The 25,610-nt window shown below is 39.2% G+C and overlaps 11 protein-coding genes across 11 annotated transcripts; 6 read left to right on the top strand and 5 right to left on the bottom strand.

The window, feature by feature from the left end:
- Nucleotides 1-1,921: 1,921 nt before the first annotated feature.
- On the top strand, nt 1,922-2,410 carry SAPINGB_P004577 (uncharacterized protein; the record flags this gene model as incomplete). The annotated part of the gene is made up of 2 exons (XM_031999292.1): nt 1,922-2,140; nt 2,234-2,410. The coding sequence occupies 2 exons, from the start codon at nt 1,922-1,924 to the stop codon at nt 2,408-2,410; spliced, it is 396 nt and encodes a 131-aa protein (XP_031855183.1).
- A 1,046-nt stretch (nt 2,411-3,456) lies between these two features.
- SAPINGB_P004576 (uncharacterized protein) lies at nt 3,457-6,810 on the top strand (the record flags this gene model as incomplete). Its single annotated transcript, XM_031999291.1, has 2 exons — nt 3,457-3,495; nt 3,583-6,810. 2 exons carry the CDS (start codon nt 3,457-3,459, stop codon nt 6,808-6,810), a joined length of 3,267 nt encoding a protein of 1,088 aa, XP_031855182.1.
- Nucleotides 6,811-6,868: 58 nt separating this feature from the next.
- Nucleotides 6,869-8,296, bottom strand: SAPINGB_P004575 (uncharacterized protein; the record flags this gene model as incomplete). Its single annotated transcript, XM_031999290.1, has 1 exon — nt 6,869-8,296. The coding sequence occupies one exon, from the start codon at nt 8,294-8,296 to the stop codon at nt 6,869-6,871; it is 1,428 nt and encodes a 475-aa protein (XP_031855181.1).
- Nucleotides 8,297-8,924: 628 nt separating this feature from the next.
- On the top strand, nt 8,925-10,622 carry SAPINGB_P004574 (uncharacterized protein; the record flags this gene model as incomplete). Its single annotated transcript, XM_031999289.1, has 1 exon — nt 8,925-10,622. One exon carries the CDS (start codon nt 8,925-8,927, stop codon nt 10,620-10,622), a length of 1,698 nt encoding a protein of 565 aa, XP_031855180.1.
- A 424-nt stretch (nt 10,623-11,046) lies between these two features.
- Nucleotides 11,047-11,538, top strand: SAPINGB_P004573 (uncharacterized protein; the record flags this gene model as incomplete). The annotated part of the gene is made up of 1 exon (XM_031999288.1): nt 11,047-11,538. The coding sequence occupies one exon, from the start codon at nt 11,047-11,049 to the stop codon at nt 11,536-11,538; it is 492 nt and encodes a 163-aa protein (XP_031855179.1).
- A 354-nt stretch (nt 11,539-11,892) lies between these two features.
- Nucleotides 11,893-12,316, bottom strand: SAPINGB_P004572 (uncharacterized protein; the record flags this gene model as incomplete). Its single annotated transcript, XM_031999287.1, has 3 exons — nt 11,893-12,126; nt 12,215-12,241; nt 12,314-12,316. The coding sequence occupies 3 exons, from the start codon at nt 12,314-12,316 to the stop codon at nt 11,893-11,895; spliced, it is 264 nt and encodes an 87-aa protein (XP_031855178.1).
- Nucleotides 12,317-12,863: 547 nt separating this feature from the next.
- On the top strand, nt 12,864-14,057 carry SAPINGB_P004571 (mitochondrial 54S ribosomal protein mL44; the record flags this gene model as incomplete). The annotated part of the gene is made up of 1 exon (XM_031999286.1): nt 12,864-14,057. One exon carries the CDS (start codon nt 12,864-12,866, stop codon nt 14,055-14,057), a length of 1,194 nt encoding a protein of 397 aa, XP_031855177.1.
- A 271-nt stretch (nt 14,058-14,328) lies between these two features.
- SAPINGB_P004570 (uncharacterized protein) lies at nt 14,329-17,148 on the bottom strand (the record flags this gene model as incomplete). Its single annotated transcript, XM_031999285.1, has 1 exon — nt 14,329-17,148. One exon carries the CDS (start codon nt 17,146-17,148, stop codon nt 14,329-14,331), a length of 2,820 nt encoding a protein of 939 aa, XP_031855176.1.
- Nucleotides 17,149-18,781: 1,633 nt separating this feature from the next.
- On the top strand, nt 18,782-21,793 carry SAPINGB_P004569 (uncharacterized protein; the record flags this gene model as incomplete). Its single annotated transcript, XM_031999284.1, has 1 exon — nt 18,782-21,793. The coding sequence occupies one exon, from the start codon at nt 18,782-18,784 to the stop codon at nt 21,791-21,793; it is 3,012 nt and encodes a 1,003-aa protein (XP_031855175.1).
- A 179-nt stretch (nt 21,794-21,972) lies between these two features.
- On the bottom strand, nt 21,973-23,595 carry SAPINGB_P004568 (uncharacterized protein; the record flags this gene model as incomplete). The annotated part of the gene is made up of 1 exon (XM_031999283.1): nt 21,973-23,595. One exon carries the CDS (start codon nt 23,593-23,595, stop codon nt 21,973-21,975), a length of 1,623 nt encoding a protein of 540 aa, XP_031855174.1.
- A 780-nt stretch (nt 23,596-24,375) lies between these two features.
- On the bottom strand, nt 24,376-25,020 carry SAPINGB_P004567 (uncharacterized protein; the record flags this gene model as incomplete). The annotated part of the gene is made up of 1 exon (XM_031999282.1): nt 24,376-25,020. One exon carries the CDS (start codon nt 25,018-25,020, stop codon nt 24,376-24,378), a length of 645 nt encoding a protein of 214 aa, XP_031855173.1.
- Between the last annotated feature and the right edge of the window lie 590 nt (nt 25,021-25,610).

The raw sequence follows: 25,610 nt of genomic DNA, 5'->3' as shown, positions 1-25,610 counted from the left end.
AAAATGAAATCTTTAACCAATAAACATTCTCTCTTGAAATATTTATATATATATATATATCCTTTACTTCCTTTTATTTATTTATTTCTTCCTATCTATGTAATATTATTAATAATTATTATTATAATAAAACACTTCAAACTGTTATCCTTTGATTCCCTTTTAAAGCCTAGCATTCCCGAGAGTCTCCACTATATATATATATATTTTTCAAAATTTGATTAAATGGCCTACGTTTTTATGCACTTACATATACTCAAAAAAAAAAAATACTTCCCAAACAGCCTTTTTAGATCCTAAATTTGCAGCAAAAATGATTTTAAATTGTCACAACAACAACAACACACAAATCAAATATAATAATTCCCTTCTTTTTTATTTTTTTTTAATTTTTTTTCCCTTCCTCTTCCCCCCTGGGGAAAGTCCTTAAAAAGAACGTTTCTCCATACATATATATATATACCCAATTCCCGCGTGACAAACTTTCATATATAATAGGTGTTTATGTCTAATTACTTTTGTAATATATCATCATCACAAAAATCTTAGTTAAATGCAACAGCGGCCGCATGTATTAATTTATTACCGTATTTGGTAGTGAGCGGCCCGTAATCTACAGCTAATAAGTAACTTCTGGAATGGTCCGGGTAACCGGTGTGATTTCACTGGCTATTCATTCATTGATTTATTGATTTATTTTATTTTTTATTATTTGGGCAAAAGAAAAAAAAAAAAAAATTGGTGAAAATATTCAAAGAGCAAAAAAAAAAAAAAAAAAAATTAAAAAAAAATTCTAAACTTAAGTTGTAGGAATATATTAATAACTATATGATTTGAAAAATAAAATGTCTTCTCTTTTTTTTTTTTTTTTTGCTGGTGGATCAGATCTTGCTGCTTAATACTATATCATATTTATTCAAAAAATAATAATAAAAAAAAAGAATCTTAAATAAAATGTTTACAAATAATTGATAGAAGTTTGAAATTTAATTAAAATTAAATTAAATTAAATTAACAAAAAACAAAATAAATAAACAAAAAAAAATATTGTTGTAAAAAATTGATTTAATTTTCTAAATCTCGATCCATAGTTATAACCATCAAATCATTCAAGGCTACTTAATAGTAATTATTATTAAATAAAGGTTTAATCATCAATTGAATATCACCATTTAATTCTCAACGGTCCTTCTTCCTCTTCTTTTTTTTTTTTTTTTTTTTTTCTTCTTCCCCAGGTTTATTAAAACTACTACATTTAATTTTTTTGCTCTCTCTATCCCCCCCCTTTCTTTTCCTAAATTTATTTATATTCTGGAAGAGGTTCTTGAACCAACATAAGGAAGTCAAGGAACCACCAAATGAGCGATTAATTTCTTTGATTCAAAACTGTTTAATTATTATTATTATTAATATTATCAAGTTTTAATTAATATGGGGCCGAAAAAAAAATTAATTGAGACAGAGTGAACATACACAAAATATATTAAAATAAAATAAAATAAAATAAAGTAAAATAAAATAAATTTCATTAATAAGCCTTCCTTTTCTATTCGCTAGTTTGATGCAACTTTCTTCTCGGTCTCGAAAAGAATATTAAACGGGTAGATTTCGCCGAGTTTCACGCCACCAAACAGGGAAATTTTTTTTTATTTATTTTTATTTTTTTTTTTTTTGCTCCCGTGAATTAATTAAGTAAAAAACAACTACGTCAAATACCTTTTTTTTTTTTTTTCACTACCACCATTAAATTCATTTTGGGTTATAAAACATACTCATCTATCAATACCCCAGATACTAAAGTCCAATTCTTTAATATCTATCCCCCCCCCAAAAAAAAAAAAATAAAATAATAATAATAAGCATACTTTAATATCCCATTTGATACCAGACAATCAAAATTTTCATTCATATATAAAGAAAAATGAAACTTACACTTGTCTTGAATGCTACCCGCAGACACATTAAACCCGTCTCACCAATCCTGCCACCACTGCCACTGTTCCGACGTGTGTTAAGAGCTCACAGAAAGCTACCACCAGATGTGCGATACCTAGGTGATGAATATGTCAAGTCAGAGTTTAGGGCACACAAGGATATTGACAATCCTCTTTATATTGTGGGGTTCCTGACCCAATGGCAGGTATGTTGTTAAAAAAAAAATAAAAAACTTATTTGAATCATAATTCTTACTCTATTTCTTTTTTTTTTTTTTTTTTTTTTAAAAAAAAAATAGAAATACGCTGAATCGATAGAAGGTGATACTTGGAAACAAGATAAATTAGACATGGAAAAACTGTCCAAGATGAGCGACGAACAGCTTGTCCAGCTTTACGAGCTCATGCAGGCTACTAAAGACGAGCCTTCGGAGTACGGCGATATCCTCAAGCCTCTTGACAAGAAGAAGGATTAATGATAAAAGCTGTGGAGAACTCTCAAGTTTATGAGTGATTTGTTTAAGATGTTCTATTTACACACTTACTTGTTTATGAGCATTTATTTTTCTTTAGAGATAATATATAGACTGGTTCCAGAAGGGGGTGCTTTTTTTTTTATCTTAATGTATATAATGGACTATTTATTTAAAAATGATTGGTTTCTTTGGTTTTTGCAATTATCTATATATTTCTCTCTCTTTTATTATCTTTTGAAAAGTGTTAAAAGACAATCTTTATCTACTATTATAATAAAGCTAAGCTTTTCATCCTACGCGTTTTTTTTCTTTTTTTTGTTTAAATTGTAAAGTTTGCTTAACAAACAATATATTGTGGGTACTTTGACTGTATTTGGGTTTAGGGAAATATTGAGTGCGGCTGCTACAATTGTGTGATCACATTCTGGACAAAAATAAAAAAGATAAACAATAAAAGTGCAAAAGAAAAAAGGAAAGGGATTGCGATCATATATTGTTATTATTGTTATTGAAACAGTTTTAATAGTGATTATTTTTGATAAATTAAAGATGGAAGTTCAAAAATAAAGATCAAAATCGGACAAGTTACTGACTATATATATATGTGTGTATGATAACGACAGCTTTGCAAGTTTTACTAAAGCACTTAACCTTTCACTTTTTATATTATATAAAATGAGAATCTTATACTCATAAGCTTTTCATATTTAAAAAAAAAACAGTAATTTGGATGTTAAATTTACTATTTATTTTGCTTCTGTACTTTACAAACCTGTATTAAGACCATCCATAAAAAAAAAATGCCTGTAAATTACAACTGCGCTTTCTTGATATATTTTATACACACAAGTCACATGACAAAAACGCGTAATTATCGCGTAACAAACGCGTTATTCTTATTATTAATTTATTTTTTTTTTTTCTCGTTCACATCTACTTTTAAGAAAAAAAAAAAAAAATTCACCTCTCATTTGGCAACTGGGTCTCTCCAACTGTTTACTTTTTTTTTTTTGATCCTCCATAGAAAAAAAAAAAAAAAACCCAAAATGTCGGTTGTTATGAAAAAAACCGGCATTGAAATCTTCGTAAGTCTTTTTTCTTCTTTTTATCTTAATATATCTTCTTTATCAACTTTTTTTTTTTTTCTAACAAATCCCTTTTTTTTTTCTTAGCCTGAAAATGGAGACTCCTCAGGACTTCCAGTCACTTTAGTCCCTATCAAACGAGTTATACGCTCAAACATTCCATGGTCCTATTTCGCTCTTCAACTCGAAAACAATCCTTCTCTTTCTCGACCATTTATTCTCTCTCTTCCACACAACCCGTACTCATCTTCAGATCCGTGTCCTTATGCAGAAATGTTCAATACTCCTTATGATTCCATGGGGTGTCCGGTAATCGTCTTTGCCAAACTCGCGTCACCCAAATCGAAAAAAGTAAGCATTGTGTTGGTTGCACATGTCCACGCGTCCGTATGGTCCATAATAAGACTTCACAAAAATGTCTCCATGAAAGATATCCGTAGCTTGCCATCGTTTGATCATACTCATGATCAAAAAGGCCAGCAAAAGGGAGTCTTATCACAGACACTAAGTCTCCCCCATCTTTCGGCATCCGCATTTATGGGGGCTCTTGCACAATCATGTACAGTCGATCCTATCTCCAGCAAACCTAGAAAGTCTCAGCATACTCTTTTGTTAACCCCACCAAACTCTCCAGTGAAACCCCTTCAACAGGCTCCTCCACAACAGCATTCACATGTCAGTGTTCCTCCTGTACATGCTCCACGTAAACACGAGACACAGTTGACCACAAAAAACATTGGCCAGTACGTCAAGCAAAAGTATTACGAGTCGCTCTACATTTCCAAAACTCCCATCTCATACTTTGCCAAATCCACTTTGTCCCGTGCTCGTGCCGTTTGCAACATTGATATTAATAAGCCTATACTCGAGCAAGACCTTGAAATACAAAAAATTACTCTTGCCGGCATTGAGGTGTTAGTTCCAGTGCTCACAACCATGCTTATGGATCTGCATGATTTGGATTCCAAGTACGAACGCCAAAATTTTTCTCAAGCCTTAGAAGCACTTGATTACCGGACAGATAATGGATTTGATCAGTTTGCAGCTAGTGCATATGAAGAGCTGGAACTCAAATGTTTCAAGTACTGGAAAAAGAGTGCAATTGCCCATCATCCTGATACATTTAATAAAGGTACTGGCCACCCCCACAATATCAGGGCTGGAACTCCAATGGAAGATTCAGATGAAAAAGAAACAACGTTAGAGTCTCTGGTTGATTTGCTCAAGGTCCGTGAAATCCAATTGCAGCTAATTGTGGTACTTGAAATTTTGGCACTTTACCAGGTTTACACTGAGCTGCGAGGTAACAACAATGAACAGGATGAAAATAGAGGGAAAACAAGCAAGAAAAATAAGAAAAAGAAAAAGAAACGGCGACTGGCAATTGGACCTGCAGCTGCTGCAAAAGCCCAGCAACAAGACTCGTTTTCGTCGGGATACAGTCGGCCCGTTTTGTTTACATCACGGTACGAAGATGACGATGACTCTAGCGAGATTATTAATAACAATGGCCAGAAAACAGGGGATGTTTATGATGGGGAAACGGATGACGATGAGAAAGACACGGATTTTCTTTACGCTAAAGGAAGAAGGATTTTCCGGGGAACACAAAAAAAGGAATGGGACGCGGTTGCCGACATTTTGTTTGACCGGCTGTGTATCTGGCAGGCCATTGCACCAGAGCCCGTTTCGGATTTACTGGGCAGCAGTAGTAACATCAACAACAACAACAACAACAACAGCAGCAGCAGCAACCTACAAACCAGTTCCGGCTTGACCTCGAGTCGTCGACATTCGTCTTTTATCACGTCTTCTTCAGGATCAGCAGCAGCTGCTTCAATAGCTGTGTCGTCGTTTCGCCTTAAAACTCCGGCGCAAGCCGCTGCAGAGGCCGACAAGGCCCAGGAGTTTTGCCGTGAAGTTGTATTGCCGTTTTTCAGTGCACGGCTGCGCGAAAAGTGCCGGGCATTCATCAAAACGGCAAAGGGAATAAGCGGGCACCGGTCTACTACAGGATCGTCAACAGCTTCTCGCAGACAGTCACGGGCTGGCCCGGGTACTGGGTTGTCACGCTCAGGGACTCCGCCGCCAATGGGTGCTGAACAACTTGCTAGAGGTAACTCAAGTTTTATTGGTGTACAACTGGGAGCCCCGGGGTCTGTAGCTGGCCCAGCTTCGTCATTACAATTACAACTGCGTCTCGAGGAAATGGCATGCGGCAGCAATGGAATGTCAGCTACTCGCAAAAAGAGTTTATCACGATCCGTGTCTATGATGGCAGCTGCAGCCGCAAGCTCGTTGGACCACTCATTTGACGGTGGCATAAGTGTTGCCAACAGTCCTGCATTATCTTCATCGCGGGGCGAATCACCAGTTCCTGCTTCATCAGCTAACAGTTCGTTTGCAGAGCCAGGAAATGGTTCATCAGCATCAGCATCAACAGCCACAGCAGCAACAGCAGCGGCGGCAGCGGCAGCGGCAGTGCGTCGCAGAAGTGGGTTTTTTTCTTCGGCCAAAGTGGTCACGGAGGACCGGCGTCAGTTTGCATTTGTGCGGCGTAAAAAGTCGTCATCTTTGCTGGGTTTAGGAGATGGCAATAACCAACAATCAACAGCTCAACAAGCTTGTCAGCCAAAGCAGCGCAAGTTTGGAGCCAGTTTTACTACGACTACATCCAAGTTAACGGCGAAAAACTCGCGTGCCAGTGAAGCTCCCAAAGGTACAGGGGTTGTGATTGAAAGTACACCTGAAAAGAAACGATATTACGATGAGGAAGATCGGTTTGAGCATCTCCATTATTTGGGGAAGCAACAACAGACTAATTTACATTTTAATAATACAAATGTGACGGTTCGCCGGCGCACAACAATGCGGCCGAGTCCGTCGAAGTTGGATGATGAAGAGATGGTTATCAAGGAAACCCCACAAAAGGATATGAAGTCTCGCGACTATAATCCCTTTAGGACAAACTCCTCGGACTACTCCACGCCACACAAAAAGCAGCGGATCGAAAAAACACAAACTAAGGCCGAGGAAGGAAAAATTGATGAAGATAAAGAAGATGAAGATGAAGATGAAGAAGAAGAAGAAGAAGAAGAAGAAGAAGAAGAAGAAGAAGAAGAAGAAGAAGATGATAATTTTGTTGTACCAAATACCGATTTTTCCACGGGTCGTAAGAAAGCTCAAGCCCTTGACTTGGATAGCTCTGATCCATTTAAGGACGAAGAGGCGGCCATAGCTGGGCTGTTGAAACATAGTGTACCGTCTTTTTCCGCGCGACTTAGCTCCACAACACGCCATAAAGATTGGATGTAGAATATACGTCTTTGTTATTAGTTATTAGATACTTATAATAAAATATACATATTCCCACTTAAATCAATAATCCTCGAGCAATCTCCTCGGCATCCTTTTCCATCATCAAGATTTGGTAAAACTTTTCTCCTACTAGATTCTTCAATTGAGTTTTTTCCTCCTCTGAAAGAGGTACAATAATTGGAGACCCGTCCACGTCTTCACTCGCAAGCAACGTGGGGACTTGTTTCTTGAGAGTCCGCAGGGCATCAATGATGGCCATTGTGAGCAGTTTCTGGTCGGCCAGCGACGGGATCCTGGGCAGAATGCCGTGGTACCAAGCTTTGAGGTTGCCCACAATGACGACCCGCACGACCTCGGGGCCCAGCCCACGAATTCCCACAATGGAGCCGTACCAGGAAGGTACTGAGCGGTTTACGTCCATAAAACCCTTGAGCAATGTGCGTGTGACTCTTGGTTTCAAGCTATAGTACACATCGCTGTACTTTTCGGAAATACTGCTAACAAGAGACGCAGCAAAATCTCTCACAGCATAACTTTCGCGGGCAGTCTCATCCAAGGTTTCTGAGTCTGAGGATTTGGATTCAGCACCAACGCGTTTTGAAAGTAGCGGGGTGAGGAGACAGGGCATGATTTGATGGATATAAGGTTCAATGAAGATGTTAGGGTTTTGAAGCATGGCATGGATAACTTCAAGCATTGTGGAGACAATAGAAAGACTAGATTTTAAGTTTTGTGAGATTTGTTCTTGAACAAATTGGACGAGGTATGGAACAAGTTGGTGTAAACCTGGGTCATTGCGTAAAGAGTTGAGGGCAATGTTTCTGAGAGAAGATGGATTATCTGATTCTGATTCTTCTTGGAGAAGAGCCTCGACGACTCTGTCAAAGTAGATTTGGAGTTCCTTGGAAATGACGTGCTTGACAAGGGGCTTGATTTCAACATCAGAGGCCAATGCTGAAACTGAATGGGTAACTTGAGAGCCGCGGACTTGGGGAGGAATGGCTTTGACCTCTGAAGGTAATGGATTTTGTGGAATAGCAGGCTGAACTCCCTCAATAGCAAGCCAGTGGGCAGTAAAATTAGTAGCGCGGGGGATTTTGGGCAAAGGTTGGTTGATGATTTTTTCAAAATCTACATCGTCATCATCAATGTAGTACAGGGTTTGGCCCGGGCCTACCATGGCCTCCTTGTAATTAAGGGACCGTGTGGTTTCATAGCCGTAGAGAGGCTCGACGTTCATGACCCGCATCGCGTTGCCAATATCTGCGGTGGTGAGCAGGGTCCGCCGCGAGTGGCGCATAAACTTGACGGCTTGTTCGACCACTTCATGGATACGGTACTCGACTTCCATAGCAAGAGATTTTGCCACTTCATCGGGAAGATTAGAGATTCCTAAAACTTCAGCAACATCTCTAATGGTATCTGAGGGTGACCATAAAGTATGGGAGTATTTTATTGAAGAAGCAGCTGATTGTTGTGACATGGCTTGTATTATGTTGGATATTGGTGGTATTGAAATGTTGACGCGTTTGGTATTTTAGGAATGGAGGTTTAAAAAAAAAAAATAAAATAAAAAATAGATCACATGACAGTCACATGATAACAATAATTATATCACATGACAAACATATGACTTATCTCCGAGTCGACTCCGATCGGTGACCATGTCTTACGTAAGGCCGAGCTGTTTGTCTGTGCTGGGTTGTCATTTGTGTTTGTGCATTTAAAAGCTGTGTTGCTCTGTCCAGTAGAAACCTTCCGCGGGCTGCCGGGGTTTTGGGTTTCCCGGGTTGCTAGGAGCGGCTCGCACGAGCCTCACAAAAAAATTAAAAAATTAAAAAATTAAAATTAAAAATAAAAAATTTTTTTTAATGTTAATTTTCTCATCACCTTTTTTTCTTTCTTCCTTCCCCTAACGTGTTTCCTCTCCCCCTTTAATTTTGGTGCTGCGACACAAACCCTGGTAATTTATTATATATATATATATATACCAACAACAACACCCATCCATTTCCATATATATATTTTACTCATATATATATATCTATATATAATATATATATATATAAATATAAATATATTCGCACCATAACCTCTACAACCTGAAAAAAATGCTTTTATCTAAACTTGCTCCGCGACAAGCCTCGCTTAGAGCGTTTTCGTCGGTCGTGCCCAAAATCTCCATCGGCAATAACGTGCCTCCTGCTCGCACCCATCCTAACAATAGCAACTCTCGCCAGTTCCAGTCAACCCTTTCACAATCAAATAATAATAAACAACACTCACTCAAGAAGTCTGTGTATCAGGACGATCTCAACCTGTTTAAGGATAAGATTAACACGTATGTCCAGGTCAACCGCATTCGGTCATCCAACCTTCTTTTTGATCTCAACCAGTCTATGGACATTTACATGAAGTTACGTGCGGCAAACCCCTTTATGCCAGGCGACATTGCCCGTCTCCTCCAAAGCTTGCATACCAGCATTCGCATTACTCGTAAACAACGCAACAAGAAAAAGTCCGAACATAAGGACATTTCTCACGAAACAGCCGCAATCAAGGCCCACATTCTCACTATTGCTAGCGATCTTGAGCATGGTGTCGTTTCTTGCACACCATGGGGTCTCATCCATCTTTTTACCTCATTTGCCACTATGGAATATCCTGAAGAGGGTATTGCTCTTTGGCGCACTCTTTCCAACCCTGAGACTTCGGCTTGTGCTCAAGAGGTTTGGAAGCCCCACGTCGTTGGTGCTGTTATTGACTTGATGAACGCTTCCGACACCCCATTTGAAGAGATTTTGGATATTTACCAGCAATCCAAGGCTACTGGAGGCGAGTCTCCCAACCTTGAGCAGGCCATGGTTGGCACTCTCATTAAAAACAATATGATTGACGAGGCCCTTCGTCTGTTTACGCAGGTTCTTTCTAATTACCCCGATGAGCAATACTCGCTTTCTCGTATTCACGACCGCTTTGTTGGTGACTGTGATGATGTCCAAACAGCCCTTAACTTTTTCTACGAGGGTATTGAAAACAAAACCCCATACAAGGCCTCTACCCATCCTTCGACCGTCGTGCGTCTTATGGAGCGCATTTGGAACAGTGAGTTAGATACTCGTCTCGACGACATTGAACGTGTTTGGAAGACTTATATTGCCAACATTCCGCGATCTATGGGTGAATGGATGTTCAATACTACTGTTCACACATTTTTGCAGTGTTTTATGCAGACCTACCCTACACCTATACCTGAAGCTGTTACTCGTCTGAAGGACATTATTCAGTTTTACGTCAAAACTAGAGTGGAGATTAGTCCCATTTTCCTCAACACTGTTTTGTCGAGTGTTCAACCATGGGGTGACCAGGATATTGTCTTTACAATTATTAATGCGTTTGAGATTTTCCACCTGCCACAAGATGCCGTGTCATGCCGCATCATTTTAAATTCATTTGAGAATATTCAAGTTTCTGAGGAGCTGATTCTGGACCGCTGGGCACGTCTTAAAGAATCGCGACCAAATATTGATGCTCTTGACTTGCTGGCTCTGTTACGTGCATGCTTTCCTCAGTCTCGCGAGCAGCTTTTTGCTAATGTTTTTTCTGAAGCTCTTGAGCGTGGCGAGATTTCTGACCAGGCCATTCTTGGAGCAAACAAGGCTATTGCTGTTAATGACCGACTTAATCCCAGACAGGCCTTTTGGCAGAATCTTCTGAGTCAGAACTACATTGAATATGATAATGAATCTCTTGTTCATAAGACACCGTTCCAGGTACCCAACTCTATTATTGATGATGGAGTTCATTGAGAGTGATGGAAAATGGGGGGAAAAGGTGAAGGATGAAGGGAAAAAAAAAGAAAGCTGATGACCTTATTTTGAAACTATTCTAATTTATAACCTTGCTTAATGTTTTTTGTTTTTTTTATAAAATTTTTTTTGTATATAAAGTAATGAAAAAATCGTAATGAGACCTTTTTTTTTTTTTTTTTTTTTTGGCCAAGACTAAGTGTTGTAAGGCTATTCCACGTGAAGATGCATATTGTATAGACTTTCTCTTTTAAACGACGTTATCATACACACATTTGTTCCCACTCCCTAACACATAATTATAATTGCACTTACCCATATACACAAACACATACAAACTACCACACACACACACACAAACACAAACACAAACACTGACTCACGCAACTTTATATTCCACGTTAAATATCTATTCGATACTACCATGGGGTCCTGCTTTTCAAAAGATAAGTCTACAAGTGCATCGCAGGGCCAACGACTGGGTACTGCTACACAAAGCAGTGGGACGCGAGCAGGTGTAGCATCTAAAGGAGCAGGTACAAATCCCGGACCTAAAGGCTCTGGTGCTACAAAAAGCAGTGGTCCGTCGAAAGGTGCGTTTTCTGGGCAAGGACGGACGTTAGGTAGCAGTGGAACACAACAGCAAAGTACGAACACAAGCACAAGCACAAGCACAAGCACAAGCACAAGCCCTGGTGCAAGTGCAAGTGCAGGAAAAGGTGGGGTGGAGAATGAGGATGACCCTAGGGTAGCAGCAGCTCGAGCGGCAGAGGCAAGACTGGCAAATAGTGGAGGGAAGTTGAGTAAACAGTTGGCAGCTGAACGGGGGAAGACACGGACGGCATTGTTGAACGAAGCGAGTGTGGAGAACCGAGCTCAACGGGAGATACAAAATAATCAATTGGTTTATGATTAAAGACAGTAGGAAGTAATAGAAACGAGAAAAAAAATTATTTAAAGACTTTACAGTGTTTTTTTTTGGGGGGGAGTTTTCTTGTTTATATTTATTTGAAATTGGGGCGGAAGGGGAAGAAGAAGTTTTATTTTATTAAGTACAAAAAAAAAAAAAAAAAAAAAAAGAAAAGGGCATCAGTCGTAACATGCTAAATTTGGTATTCTATAAGGAAAGAAAAAAAAAAGAAGAGATCCTAAGGTGTCATTATTTGGGGTGTGAATTGGTTTTTTTTTTAGAGTATTTTTTTTTTTTTTGGTCTGTTCCGTTGTAATCAAATGATGATGATGAGTATTATTTTTTTTTTCAATAAGCCTTCTACGCACTGCCAGCAGCCTTTGCGATAGCAGAAGCTTCGCGTGACTTCTTAGCAGCAGCGTTCCAGCGTGCAATGGTAGCATCATCAACCTCAGTGTTAGACTGGACCTGGGTAGCTTCAGAAAACTTGTAACCGACATAGGAAATGGCGAAAGTGGCAAGTGAAAGAATGGCAAGGTTAGACTTGGCGTTCTTGGGGATGAAGAACCAGCCACCGGCAGGAGACCAAGGTTGCTATAAACAAAAAAAAAAAAAATTCTAGGTTAGTCTTTAATCTTTAATCTTATAAGTGAAGAGGAGAAAGATTACTAGAAACACGTACGTTAGGAAGGAAGTTATTGTGGCCGCCCTAAAAAAGAAAGAAAAGATAACAGAGTTAGATGATATAAAGCATAAACTAAAGGTATTAGATGTAGCATACCATTGTGTAGATTCTGTGAAGTGTGAAGATGTAAAAGTTTTGGTGGTAGTGGTAGTGATAGATTGAATTAATGATATCCTTTGAAGGTGATGTTTAAACGGAGGTTTTTTTTTTTAATTGTAATTTTTCTAGTAGTAACAGCAGCAGTAGCAGCAGCTCTGACCAAATTTTTATTAAGCGGAGCGCCATTGGCTGTGAAATCCCGCCATGCGAACACCTGAGTCCGGTACTAATTATACAATCACATGACCGAACCAAGTGAACCAGAAATATTTACACGTGATGTCTATATTAAGGAATTATTAACAGCCAATAAAGTCAACTCTTCGCTTTTTCATTTTTTTTATTTTTTTTTTTTTTTCTGCCACTGAAAAATTTTTTCCACCTCACCTCCCCCAAGAAGTTCTCACCACCACCCAAAAAGGGGATTTGCTCACATTCACACACACAATCAGTAGTAGCAAATAGCAGGCAAGACAACCACAGTAACTCAGAATCCATCTCTTTTTTTTTTTTTTTTCATCTTCCCTGCATCTTTTACGCTTTTAAAATGACTGTCCGAATCATCAGCAGCTCAGCTGCCCGCCGGGCCGTTGCGGGATCTGCACCTGTGACAGTTGCTTGCCGGGCCGCAGCGCGACAGGCCACCATCATCACAACAACAACAACAACATGTCTTCGTCACAATAGCACATCATCCACATCATCTACATCATCATCATCATCTTCCACACAAACCGCCGCCGCCGGCCGGGACTCAGGCGTGTACACAGTGCCGCACAATGTGACAGACTTTGGTGCATACTGGCGCAAAGACACGCAGAAGGCTATCGATCCTGCAGAGGCTGCCAAGTCACCTGCGCTAGTTGCATTGCAGGCACGATTGGAGCTGCGGGACATTGTTCCCCTCGAAACGCTGGCGCGCACTCTTATTTGTCAATCAGCACAGACTGAGTACGTGGATAACCTGAGCATGGCTTCGTTCGGCAAGAACCTACTTAACTATTATCTTTACGAACATTTTATGGTGACTTACCCACGCCTGACTCCAGCCGTTCTTCAGCAGACCACTGATCTGTATCTGTCGACCCGTGTACTGGCCGAGTTTGCTCTATCATGGGGTGTGGAGGAAGACACACGGTCTGCACTGGCACGATACCTTGCCGAGGATGACGCCAATGAAACCACTCGCTCGCTTTTTGGTAAATTAAGATACAACCCGACCGTGGCCAAGAAGGAGAATGGTGTTCTGCAACTGCTGTCTGGCAACGAAATTAGCCATGGCCGCAATGGTGCACTGGCTACATTTGTACGTGCCCTTGTTGCTGCTGTGTACTCCCATGGTGGCCTCGACACAGCCAAGGCATTTGTGCACTCGTACATTATCAAGCCCAAGAAGATTGATTTGGCATCCATGCTTGTGTTTGAGCAGCCCACACGTGAACTTTCACGATTGTGTGCTCGTGAGCAGCTGGAACAGCCTGTGTCGAGATTGCTTGTTGAGACTGGTCGTTTTTCATCGCACCCACTCTTTGTTGTTGGCGTTTTTTCTGGTACTAGCAAACTTGGAGAAGGCCAAGGTGCATCACTGGTGGAAGCCAAAACTCGTGCAGCCGTGAATGCTCTTAAGGCTTGGTACCTTTACACACCACTCAATGTGGAGCTTCCTAGTGATATTGATTCTGCGGAGAAGGCAGAAGGATACAAGGGGGCTTTTGTTGATAAGGGCAGTGTTATTGTTTAAGAAAATGTGAGAAATGTTTGTGTGCATAGATGTTTTTTTGTATATAATTGTAAAGAAAAAAAAATTTTAATTTTAAAAAAAAAAAAAAAAAAAACTAAATCTTATTTTTTTCTTTTTAATCATGAAATTTTTATTTATTATTTCTTATTTATTTAATTTTTTTTATTTTATTTAAATATTTTTTTTTATAAAGATACAATTAAAAACTAAACATAAAACAATATATATTCAAAAAAAAAAAAAAAAAAAAAAAAAAGAAAGAAAGAAAAATTTACATTTCTGTTTTGACTTTTTTCGTGGGAGGACTACTTGTTGAAGACGACCTTTGGAATCGCAGCAAAAGCATTTCAGCCAAATCTGCATCTGGGTTTGTTCCAGAAGCCACTGCTGCTGCCACAGTTGCCGCTCCATCGCTATCTCTTCTATGGTGTCTTCTACCCGAATGTTGTTCCAGTTGCAATTTACCAGTCTCAGATGGATTATTTTGGATTGCAGAAAGAACATAAGACCTCAGAATCTTAATACGTGTATCTGCAGCTCTAGCTGCCATTTCTAGTTCTCGTACTTTTAATCGTAGCATCATTTCTGATTCACGAATTAGAATCTCGGACCGTTGAGTGGCTGCCTCTTGTTTACGTGCTTGTGCCTCAGAAGCTTCAAGCTCAGCAATACGTGCGCGCATTAAATCATTGACAAGCTCCAGTTCTGTGACTCGGGTTTCTAAAGACACAGAACCAGAAGATGACGATGAATTGTGTTCGTCAGAAATCGATTCATCGGCGGTTGATAATGATGTTGTGGTAGTGGATGTTGTTTGTGATTTTTTCAACGGGGTCTTGAACAAGTCTGCAGCGATAAGAGCTTGTTTGATAGATTTGGGGCCTTTTTGATGGGATTGTGGAGACGGTGATCTTGCAGATAAGACTTTGTCTTTATTAGACGATGAAGAAGATTTTATAGTAATAGAAGTGGGACCAGCAACACTTGATAGTGAAGCAACAGAGTCACTTGCCGAAACACTTTCGAAAAGCTGGCTACGGACATGGGTAGGATTATGATGCAAAGAATGGGATAGGAGTTGAGAGCCAGGTGTGGTAGATGAAGCAGTTGCTAAAGAAGAAGAAGAGGCAGGAGAAATGGGTTTAGTTGAAGATAGAGATGGAGATAATGGAGTCACTGCTGGGGAGGTGACCAGCACGGGGCCCAGGGCTGGTGAGTTTGCAGAGGGTCTATTAGGGGCTGTTAATTTGTAGTTTAGAGAGTCTAGGGAACGGGATTTTTGAGAAATTCCCAAAGTAGTAGTTGTTGTTGTTATTGTTGAAGAAGAAGAGGAGGAGGAGGAGGAAGAAGAAGAAGAAGAAGATAATGATGATGATATTGAGGAAGATGACGATGGAAGGGCTGGGAGAATCCCTAGAGCAGATGTAGAAGAAAGTTCTCGAAGTTCTGAGCTGTGCTGAGGGATGGGCGCGAGATATGGGGATGTACATGCAGCTTTTGTGAGCTGGTCGAGGGCCGTTGGTAGGGCTGAAGCCGTTATGAGAGGAGGAGCAGTGGAAGCTGATAAGGAGAGATGGGAGTGTTTTGAAGAAGAGGAGGAGGAAGACATTGATAACGGAGAGAACGAGGGATGTTTCCCCGTTAAAGAGGATCCTGTAGCCAGGAGAAGAGGACTTGTGATTGCTTTTAAGGAATGGTTTGCAATGATACTATCTGCAATTGGAGTTCCATGGATAGACCCACGCAGAGATGCTGGAGGTCTATTGCTGATTGAAACTGTAACTGGGTTTGAAAGTAGTGGAGAAAGAATGTTTGATGCACGAAGAGATGGGAGAGCTGTTGATGATTGTGGGGATAAGGATTGAGAAGTGCCTGAAGTTAAAGATGTTGGAGGAATGCCCTTTTTAGATTTTTGTTCAAGAGTAGCTAAGAGAGGAGGTAGTTGTTGTTGTTGTTGTTGTTGGTGATGATTATGATTATGGAGATGTTGAGATTGTTGAGACTGCTGAGACTGCTGAGATTGTTGAGATTGGTTAGGACTTTGAGTTCTTGTGGAGGCTTCAGAGGAAGAAGATGAAAAGGTTTCTTTGACAGAGCCTGAAGAAGCCGATCGTTTGGCTCCAGAAGTTTTTCTGTGGGGTTTACCAGCTTGTTCCTCGATATCCTTATTAAGTCGTTTTTTTGGTTTAGGTCCTGGTTTTTTATGATGAGTTTGATGATGTTGTTGTTGCTGCTGTTGTTGATTTTGTTGATACTGATGTTGGCCATCTACTGGCGTTGATTCTCCATTGTGTTGTGGGGAAGAATTGGATGTTTTATCTGAGTTATTATTATTGTTATTGTTGTTATTATGGTTAGCCTTGTTGCGGTTACGACTTTTGATGACATCTGTTTTTAGTGAAATTGGTCTTGAGCGGCCATGTAATTTCAAAAAAAGACCACAAGCGTTGCACAGAATTTGACCAAACTCATTGCGTCGCCATAGCGGTGTTGTACTTGTATGACAGTTGTGACACCATGGAGTTGAAGAAGAAGATGATGATGAAGGTAGAGAAGATGAGGATGAGGATGAAGATGAAGATGAGGATGTGCTATTGTTGTTATTATTATTATTACTGTTACTGCTGTTTCCTAGGCTCTTTTTACGCTCCAGCTTGGTAGGGACTGCTTGCGCAGGCCCTGGGCTGGGCTCCTTTTGCAGCTGGTCAGGCAGTTGGTCTTGTTTCAATGGAGGATTTGGGGAAGATGTTTCAGTTGGTGATATTTTATGGATTGTAGAAACTGGTGCGCAAGAGTTTGTTGCAGTAGAAGAGGTTGCGAGTGGTTGTTGTTGTTGTTGTTGTTGTTGATGTTGGTGTTGTTGTGTAGACCCAATTTCGTCTTCTAGAGATGAAGAAGAAGAAGAAGAAGATGATGATGATGAAGATGATGAAGATGATGAAGAAACTGTTTCCGAAGGTTCAGATGCTGGAGAAGGAGATAACGAAGGTTGAGCTGAAGGTGTACGAGACACTGGAGAAGCTGAGTTTTGATGTTGTTGTTGGTGGTGATCTGCGCACAGGGTTTGAGTTGCTTGCGCCGTTGCAGACATTTGAAGATTAATTGATTACAATAGAAAGAAAGAAAAAAAAAAAATTTTTTTATTATCTTATAATTTTTTTTTCTATTTCTTCTATTGGGCGGGTATTTTTTATTTATTTGTTTGATATATATATATATATATAAATATTTATGAGTAAAGTAGTAATAGTAATGAATTTTGTTTTATTTTTTAGTTGTTTAAGAGATTTGATTTGATTGATTGATTGGATTGATTAAGAAGGTTTACTAAAAAAAAAATTTTTTTTTGAATAGATAAGTGGTGATATTTTAAAAAAAAAAAAAAAATTAATAAAAAAACGATTTTAATTTAAAAAACAATTTTTTTTATTTATTTATTTAATTTGTTTATCGATAATAAATGAAAGAATAAGAATAAGAAAAAATTGAAGACTTTTATTGTGGTGATAATATATATATAATATAAATAAACCAACATATGCTGTTGTAAAAAGGGAAAAAAATAAAAATAAAAATAAAAGGGGGGGAAACAAAAAAAAAAATAAAAAAATTGTGTAGCAAAAAAAAAAAAAAAATTATAAAAAAATTTTATATATTGAGAGGTGATTTGAAAACTGACAATCTAAAAAAAAAAAAAAAAAAAAAAAAGAAGATTTTTTTTTTTTTTGTGGTTCTTATCTGAGTTTTTTTTTTTTTTTATTATTACCAAGGGGTTTTTCTTTTTTTTTTGTTGTTTGTTGTTATCTGTGTATATATATGATTTTTTTATTTTTGTTTAAAGTTATATAAAAAGTATTAACACAAACAATTAAAGATAAATTTATTTTAAACATCAAATATCTTTATATATTATTTCTTTCTTTCTTACTTTCTTACTTTCTTACTTTCTTACTTTCAATATATCTATCTCAATGTTTTTAAATATATATATAATTGATAATATAATATTAGTAATAACTAACTGTTGCTGCTACTTTTGTTATTGATGCTGATGCTGCTTTTGACTGCTGCTTTTTTTTTTTTTTTTTTTTTTTTACTCGGACCGCCTCTCCGCTGAAAAATTTTTTTTTTATTTTAATTTTCTCCACCCACAAAAAAAAAAAAATTTTCACTTTCAAAAAAAAAAAAAATAAAATAAAATAAAATAAAATAAAAAAAAACTTATCTTATCACGCGGCCAGACTCAGATCTATACATACAGACTAGGATATACCGCTAGAACAAAATCACAGGTACACCCGACCACCCCATCCCTTTTTATGTTTAACCACCGTTATCTTTCTGCTTAAAGTTTAAATGAACCTCAAAAAAAAAAAAAAAAAAAATTTAAACAAAAATCTTATCTAAAAAAAAAAACAATTTGTTACTTGTAATACATCACATGATATTTTCTGTTACATGATGACAAATAAAAATTACATACACGTGATATAAACCTTAGTACTTTTCTTTTTCTCCTCCTCCAAAAAAAAAATTAATTAGATATTAAAAAATAATAAAATAAATTAAAAAAGTTTTTTTTTTTTTTTTTTTTTCAAATTTCTTAAATTTTGGTCAAAATAGTTCTTCTTCTACCCACACAAACTTTGAAAAAAAAAAAACAAAAAAAAAATCTAACATCATCATCACCATCTATCTATCTACCTATTTATTCACAAAAAAATATGGACCCCTCAGCAAAATATAACGCTCAGGTCCACGAGTACATGATCTCACGAGACCAATCAGAAACTGCTTCAATCGCTGCTTCTTTAGCCTCTGCAATCTCTTCTGATAAAATCAAACTAGTCCAACTAGTCCAATTCCTCGGAGATTACCTCACAGATGAAAAATCAGACACTAGAGCATCTGCAATTGCTTGTATTGCTCAAACAATTGCTGCCTTACCAACTGATAAACTTGCAAAATCTCAAGTCTCTGTCATCCTAAGCTTCTTCTCAGATCGCCTTGATGACTCAGAATCAATCAAACCTGTTCTTCAAGGCCTTTTAGCCCTAATCCCACAAAGTGCATTCTCCTCTTCAATGACCCTCTCCCTTTTAGATTCAATCAAATCAAATACTACCCCTAGACAATACCCTCAAGTCGCAAGATTCTCTCTCTTCTCCATCCTTGAATCTCTCTTCTCTAAATTCCCCTCTTATATCGAATCTATCCCTGATACTTTTATCACAACTTTTCTCCATGTAACCACAGGTGAAAAGGACCCAAGAAATCTCATCAAATCTTTCAACCTTTCCTATAGTATCCTCTCAAACCAATCCTTCCAACAATCCCTTCCCAAATATGCTCTTAAACTCTTTGATGTCTCCTTCTGTTACTTCCCAATCACCTTCGAACCACCTAAAAATGACCCTTACGGTATTACTTCCAAAGACCTTAAAGATGCTCTCCGTAAAGCCCTGGCAGCAAATGGTCTCTTTGCTGACCATATTTTTTCTTCCCTAATGGACAAAATGGCTTCTTCTTCTCCTAAAATTAAATCCGATGCCTTGGAAACTATCGTTGACTGTATCCAAAACTACCGCCCAGAATACCTCGTCCCCCTTTGGAGAGACATTTGGGATGGCCTCAAATATGAGGTCCTTCATGGATCTGAACAAGATTCCCAAGACCTCTCTCTCCAAGCATTAAGAACCCTAGCAATCTCCATCGAAGACCATAATGAAGATTATCTGGTTGCTGTAATCAACGAAACTAAAGATACTATCCTTGACACAACAAATAAAAAGTCTTTGGCTGCTGCCACACTCGCCGCAGGAATCGCCCAAGGCTCACTCGGAATCTATAAACAGATTGCCTCCCAAACATTGGCTCCAGCATTAGACAATGCTCTCAAGTCTCTTACCCTAACAGCCCAAAAACACCTCCTTACAATCTGCCAAACTTACATCACTGCTGCAAAGGATCTCCCTCAAGCCCTGATCTCTTTCAAAGATGCATTCATTGAGTTCTTTACAAAATCTCTCATGAGTACTTCCGAAACTGAAACTGAAGTCCGCGTCTTGGCCGTTTCTAACCTTACCTTGCTCATCCGTACAACAGATTATCTAACTTCACAAGAAGTCGGACTCATTGTCCAATACTTTGATGAAATCATTTTCTCATCCCAAAACAATAAGCCCCTCTCTGATGCTGTTCTCGACTCGCTTGTACAAGTGGCTAGCCATCACGAACAGTCCATCTTATCAATCACATACCCCTTTTTCCTCTCAAAACTACCAGATTCAGATGCCTCTGAGGAAGACCAACTTGCAATTGGTACTATTCTAACTGCTCTCTCCAAAACTGCAGTCTCCCGCAATATCTTTGAAGTCTTGTCTTTCAGACTTCTCAATAAACTGGACTTGGTCATTGCTGATTCTTCCTCAAAGTACCCTCTTGCAATCTTCTCCACAATTGCAGCCGTTCTTAAGCGCATGCTTGAATCACACCCTCAAGACGCACTCATCTATGTCAAACAGCTAGCCCCACTTATTGTCCAGCGTTTCTTAAAGCAAAAATCATTATCTACAGACCCCCATGTCATCATCTCTGCCAGTCTTTCGCTCTTGTATATCTCCAAGGCCCTTCAGCCAGAACAACAAATTGATTTTGTCCAAAGTCTCTTCAACCTGTTTTGGTTCAATAAACAATCCCCCCTCGGTACCCCTCCCCAAGACTTTACTCCCTTGAAATCTACCCCCTCCGCTTTAACTACTCTCTTTCTTTACGGCTTGGTCCCGGTCTCTCCCAAAGCAACCATTCCTGAAGAAATTACTCAAGTTCTCCCCACAATTGTCACAAATAGTGTCACCATTCTTAGCACCACTCAAGATGTCCACCTCCGTCTAACTTACCTAAGACTAATTGCCCTTCTCTTTAACAAATGGATTCCCACATTCGCCGCAGAGTTTGTCGACCCTCTTAAGAAAACTGTGACCACTGATACTAGCGCCCTTGAAGTCCTTTTCTGGATAACAAAGGCTCTGGTCATCCGCACAGACGCCTTCGGGTTTACCCTCGTTCAATACATCCTCACGCTGCTACAAACAGACCTCGTAGGCGTACGAGCTAGCAAGCTTGCTGAGGTTCTGGTCAGCGACGACGGTGTGCTAAACAAGGAAAATGGTGCTGTAGTACGCTTGCTCTATAAACAGCGTCTCTTTGTGCTTGTCATCGACCCCCTGGTCCAGGGCTTCGAGTCCGCACCATCATCGTCAATCAAGGTTAATTATCTCGTGGCTTTAGCCGGAATCCTGCGCCACATGCCTAGCTCAGTACTCTCTGCCTATGTGCCCAAGTTTTTCCGGCTGTTGCTCCAGTCGCTCTCCATCCCAAACGCGCGTGTACGCGAAGCCAGTATCAACACAATAACCTCAACTTTATTGTCTTCTGACTCTTCCACATCTCCTGTCGCTGAAACTATTTCCCAGCACCTCTCGACACTGGTGCCACAGCTTCTTGACGCTACAAATAGCGCAAATGAGGCTTCCCCACAGGTTCGTGTGGCCGCTCTGCGGTGTCTTGATTCATTTGTAGATACTCTGCCGCGGGTGCGTGTCGTGCCACACGTTAAAACCGTGCAACGCGGACTGGCAGTGGCCCTTGATGATGGTCGGCGCGGCGTGCGGCGGGTTGCAGTGGTGACTCGACAAAAGTATTTTGAGCTCAAGGACAATGAGGATGAAGAATAGAAAGGAAAGAAAAGGAAAGAAAAGAAAAGAAAAGAAAAGAAAAAGAAAAAAAAACTTAGATTATAAAGTATATATAAACGAATTAAATGAAAAAATAAAAAAAAAACCTCGGAATAGTAATGAAGAATAATGGCTAATGGCCAGCTTTTAAAATTTTTATAAAACACGTAGACCCAGTGTTAAAATTTGCACCGTTTTCCAGGGGGACAGTAGTGCTCGCCGACCCGGCGCCGCCGCTGCATTTCCTTCTTTCGTTGGATCTGGTCAATATAGCTTCCAGGTGGGTAATGGTAATTGTTGTAATCACGCCCAGGTTTGAGATCCGAGTAATACTTGGGAGGACGTTTCATGGCCTCCACGGGGAAAGTTTTGCCTATAGAAGGATTTCCAAGAGCATCAGAATCATCTTCATTAACTGTCTGTTGCTTGGCTATACGGGTTCTAGGTCTGTAATACTTAAACACATTAAGTTTGGCCAGCCACCCGTTTTTATTATTGTATAGTGTCTCATACTCAGATCCATTGTGTCGGGCTCCAGCCCATTCGGAAAAAAGTACACTGTGCTCAGCATCACCTGCCAAGTCTGGGTCAGCAAGCCGAATACGAGGATCGGGTAAAGCTTCACGGCCGTTTGCACGCACAACTAGAGTATGATAGATCCTGGCAGCAGCTCTGCGGTCAGGCATAGCTCCGAGTGCAGCCACAATGCGGGCAAATTTGGGAGCAGAAAAAGAAGAAGAAGAAGAAGAACTAGAAGCAGAAGGACGTGGGAAAGAGGAGAAAAGAGCGTGTGAAATGGCCCGCGGAAGATATGGTTCAACCATCCGCATTGTTTCGTCAAAAAGATTGAATTCCTCCAGAGAATCAACTGAAACAGCAGCTGGGGTCTGCTGGTTGTTGGTCCCAGGTTTAGGCCTAGACCCAGGTCTTGAACTGGAAGTATACTTTTTAGATCGCCGGATACGTTTTTTGATTCCGTTTTTCGAAACAACAATGGTGTCTGCATCGTACTCCTCATTAATGTCAATGAAACGGGCCCACATCTCGCTATAACGTGGGTACACCTGAGAGTAGTAGTCCGGGGTATAGAAGAGAGGTTCATGGTAAAGAAATTTCCATGGGTTGTGGAGCTCAAATACGCCGGCATAGGGTTCGTCCGCAATAAGTGGTGCTGCCGGAGACACAGCTTCATTTTGGTCACAGGGGGCAGTTGGGTCATCAGTGGGGCACCGGAATAAGCCACCGATAAAGGCTTCGCGTGGGTACAAGGGCAATCCAAAGTCTGTATAGCGAGCACGGCGGGCCATTCGGAAACACCCGCGGGCATCCGGGGTGAAAGGTTCTCTTGATGTTATACAAAAAGTGCGGTCCCAACGGAAGAGTGGGCGGCCTGCATCAGTTTGCTCATTGTAATCAATGAGCTGTTCGGCAACAACACGGCCACGGTGGCAAAAGACAAACTTGAGAGAGGTTTTGACGGGGAAAAGGGCAAGGGTGAGCTCATACTTGCGGAGGAGGCGATAACCAGTATAAGGGTAGAATAGGGAGGAATATGTTTCGCATTCAAAGTCTTGTTTTTCATTGTGGTAGTGCCACTCTGGGTTGTCCCAATACATAAAGTAAGACCATTGAGAAGATACTTGGGTATCGTTGAGAGTTGAGTTTGAGGAGGAAGTGGTGATGGTGTTTTGTGAAGATGGTAGAGGGGTTGGATGTTGGATTTGGGAGTCTGCAATTGGAGCAGCGTGAGATAGTCCCACAAAGACTCCAATGGATGTTTTTAATAGATCTGAAGGTTTCATTATAGTTTTATGGATGTATTTATTGATTTATTTGAAAATCACATTTTGAAGAAGTTTTCAAGTTCTTTTATACCCATGGTCATTGTTGAGGGCATGAAATTGAGGTTTTTCAAGTTTGTAAATATAAATTTCTAATTATTGTATTTTATTTGATTTTTTTCTTAGGTACTTGACAGTAAAAAAGATTGTAGATTTACAAACTTGAATGGAAGATTTTCTAACTTTATGCAATTAAGAATATAGCGATATTCAAATATTGTATGTGCATAAAATTGGGTTTGATCAATTAATTCTTGATTTATAAATAACTAGAAAATGAAAAATTGAAAAATGAAATTCAGGCTAAATCATTATGCAAAAAAAAAAAAAAAAAAAAAAACAGTTTGACAAGAAAATATCAATATTAATATTAATGCATTCTAGCATATCCAAATGCTTGAACTGAACTTTGTGAGCATTGACTTTTTATAATTTGTCTGCCAAATTAGGCCAAAACAACAACAACATCCCACCTTTTTTTTTTGGCTTAATTAACTTAATCGCTTGAGGCACCCAAACGCGTGGCAACTTTGAAAAAAAATAATAATAATAAAAAAAGAAATTTTTCAAAACTTCACTTCTACATTGGTATTTTGGTTAAATAAAATGAATTAAAAATTATTATGTTAACAAAAAAGAAAAAAAAAAGTTTGATGTTCAAAAGTACATTTTAGAGCTAGAAATACATGTTCAATTTGTTTTTTTTTTTTAGTAATGCAAAATATTTTTCATGTAGAAAAATTAAAGAAGAAGAGCACCACCAACGGCAGCAACGGCAGCGGCAAAGACGGAGCCCTTAGAAGCAGCACCATTGACCTGAGCAAGGGTAGTGGAAGGAGCAGCGGAAGAGACAACGGCAGGAGCAGACTGGGTAGCAGTGGTAGCAGCAGAAGAAGAAGCAGCAGCAGAAGAAGCAGCAGCAGAGGAGGAAGAAGAACCGGTAACAGCAGAGGTGATGAGAAGAGCAATGCCATAAGTGGTCTTGTCAGTGGTGACAGCACCAGCGTAGACAGAGTAGTAAGAAGACTCGGAAACAGCAGTGATGGCATCGCTGCCGTCAATGGCAAGGTATCTGTCGTCAGAGAAAGAGAAGATCTTGCTGGGAGTGGAGGTAGCGACCAAAGCCTTGTCAGAGTTAAGACCAAGGTAAAGGTCAGTGCCCTCAATGGAGAGGGAGCCGTCACCGACATTGACAGCAGTAAGATAGTCGTCAGAGCTGGAGACAGTGGCACCGAGAACAACCTGGTTGTCAGAGTTCAAGGAGGCAGAGGCGTACTGGACGGGGGAGCCGGAGCGGATGGAAACGAGACCAAACTTGGTGCCGGCGGGGACGGCGGCCTCAACGAGGGCAACAATGGCGGCAAAAGCGATAGCAGAGAACTTCATTTTGATAGTTATTAGATTGAGAGTTTTTTTTTGGTGAATAGATTAAGAAAAGAGAGAATGGTTTTTTTTTTTTGGTTTAATTAATAAATACTAATAGAAAAAAAAAAAGCCATTAACTTGTGGGATTCAGTGGGTATTTATAGATGAAGTAATTTTGATTTCAATGTGATGTGTATTTCTTTGTTGCCATTTTAATTTTTGGTCTCGTTTATTAATTATTCTATAATAGTTATTCTAATAATTATTAGAACGCGAGTTTTGACGATATTTTAGGTCTTCCGTATTAGGCAGTCAGGCAGTCAAGCAGACAGGCAAGACTTTTTTGGGTTCCCCTTTGCTGCTGTTGCTGTTGCTGCTGTATTGGGCCATCCGCACTTTGGATGTTCTCACTGGTGAAATACCCGAAGCTCAACTTCCCAATAATAATAATAATAATAATAATAATAATAATAATAATAATAATAATAATAATAATAATAATAATAATAATAATAATAATAATAATAATAATAATAATAATAATAATAATAATAATAATAATAATAATAATAATAGACTTTTAAATACAGAAGAAACTTTCCAATGACGTC

This window comes from Magnusiomyces paraingens, assembly GCF_902498895.1.
Source record: "Magnusiomyces paraingens strain CBS 517.90 genome assembly, contig: contig3, whole genome shotgun sequence".
Lineage (NCBI taxonomy): Eukaryota > Fungi > Ascomycota > Dipodascomycetes > Dipodascales > Dipodascaceae > Magnusiomyces > Magnusiomyces paraingens.
The sequence above is the reverse complement of the archived record's forward strand: the minus strand, read 5'-3'. Positions and strand labels throughout refer to the sequence as shown.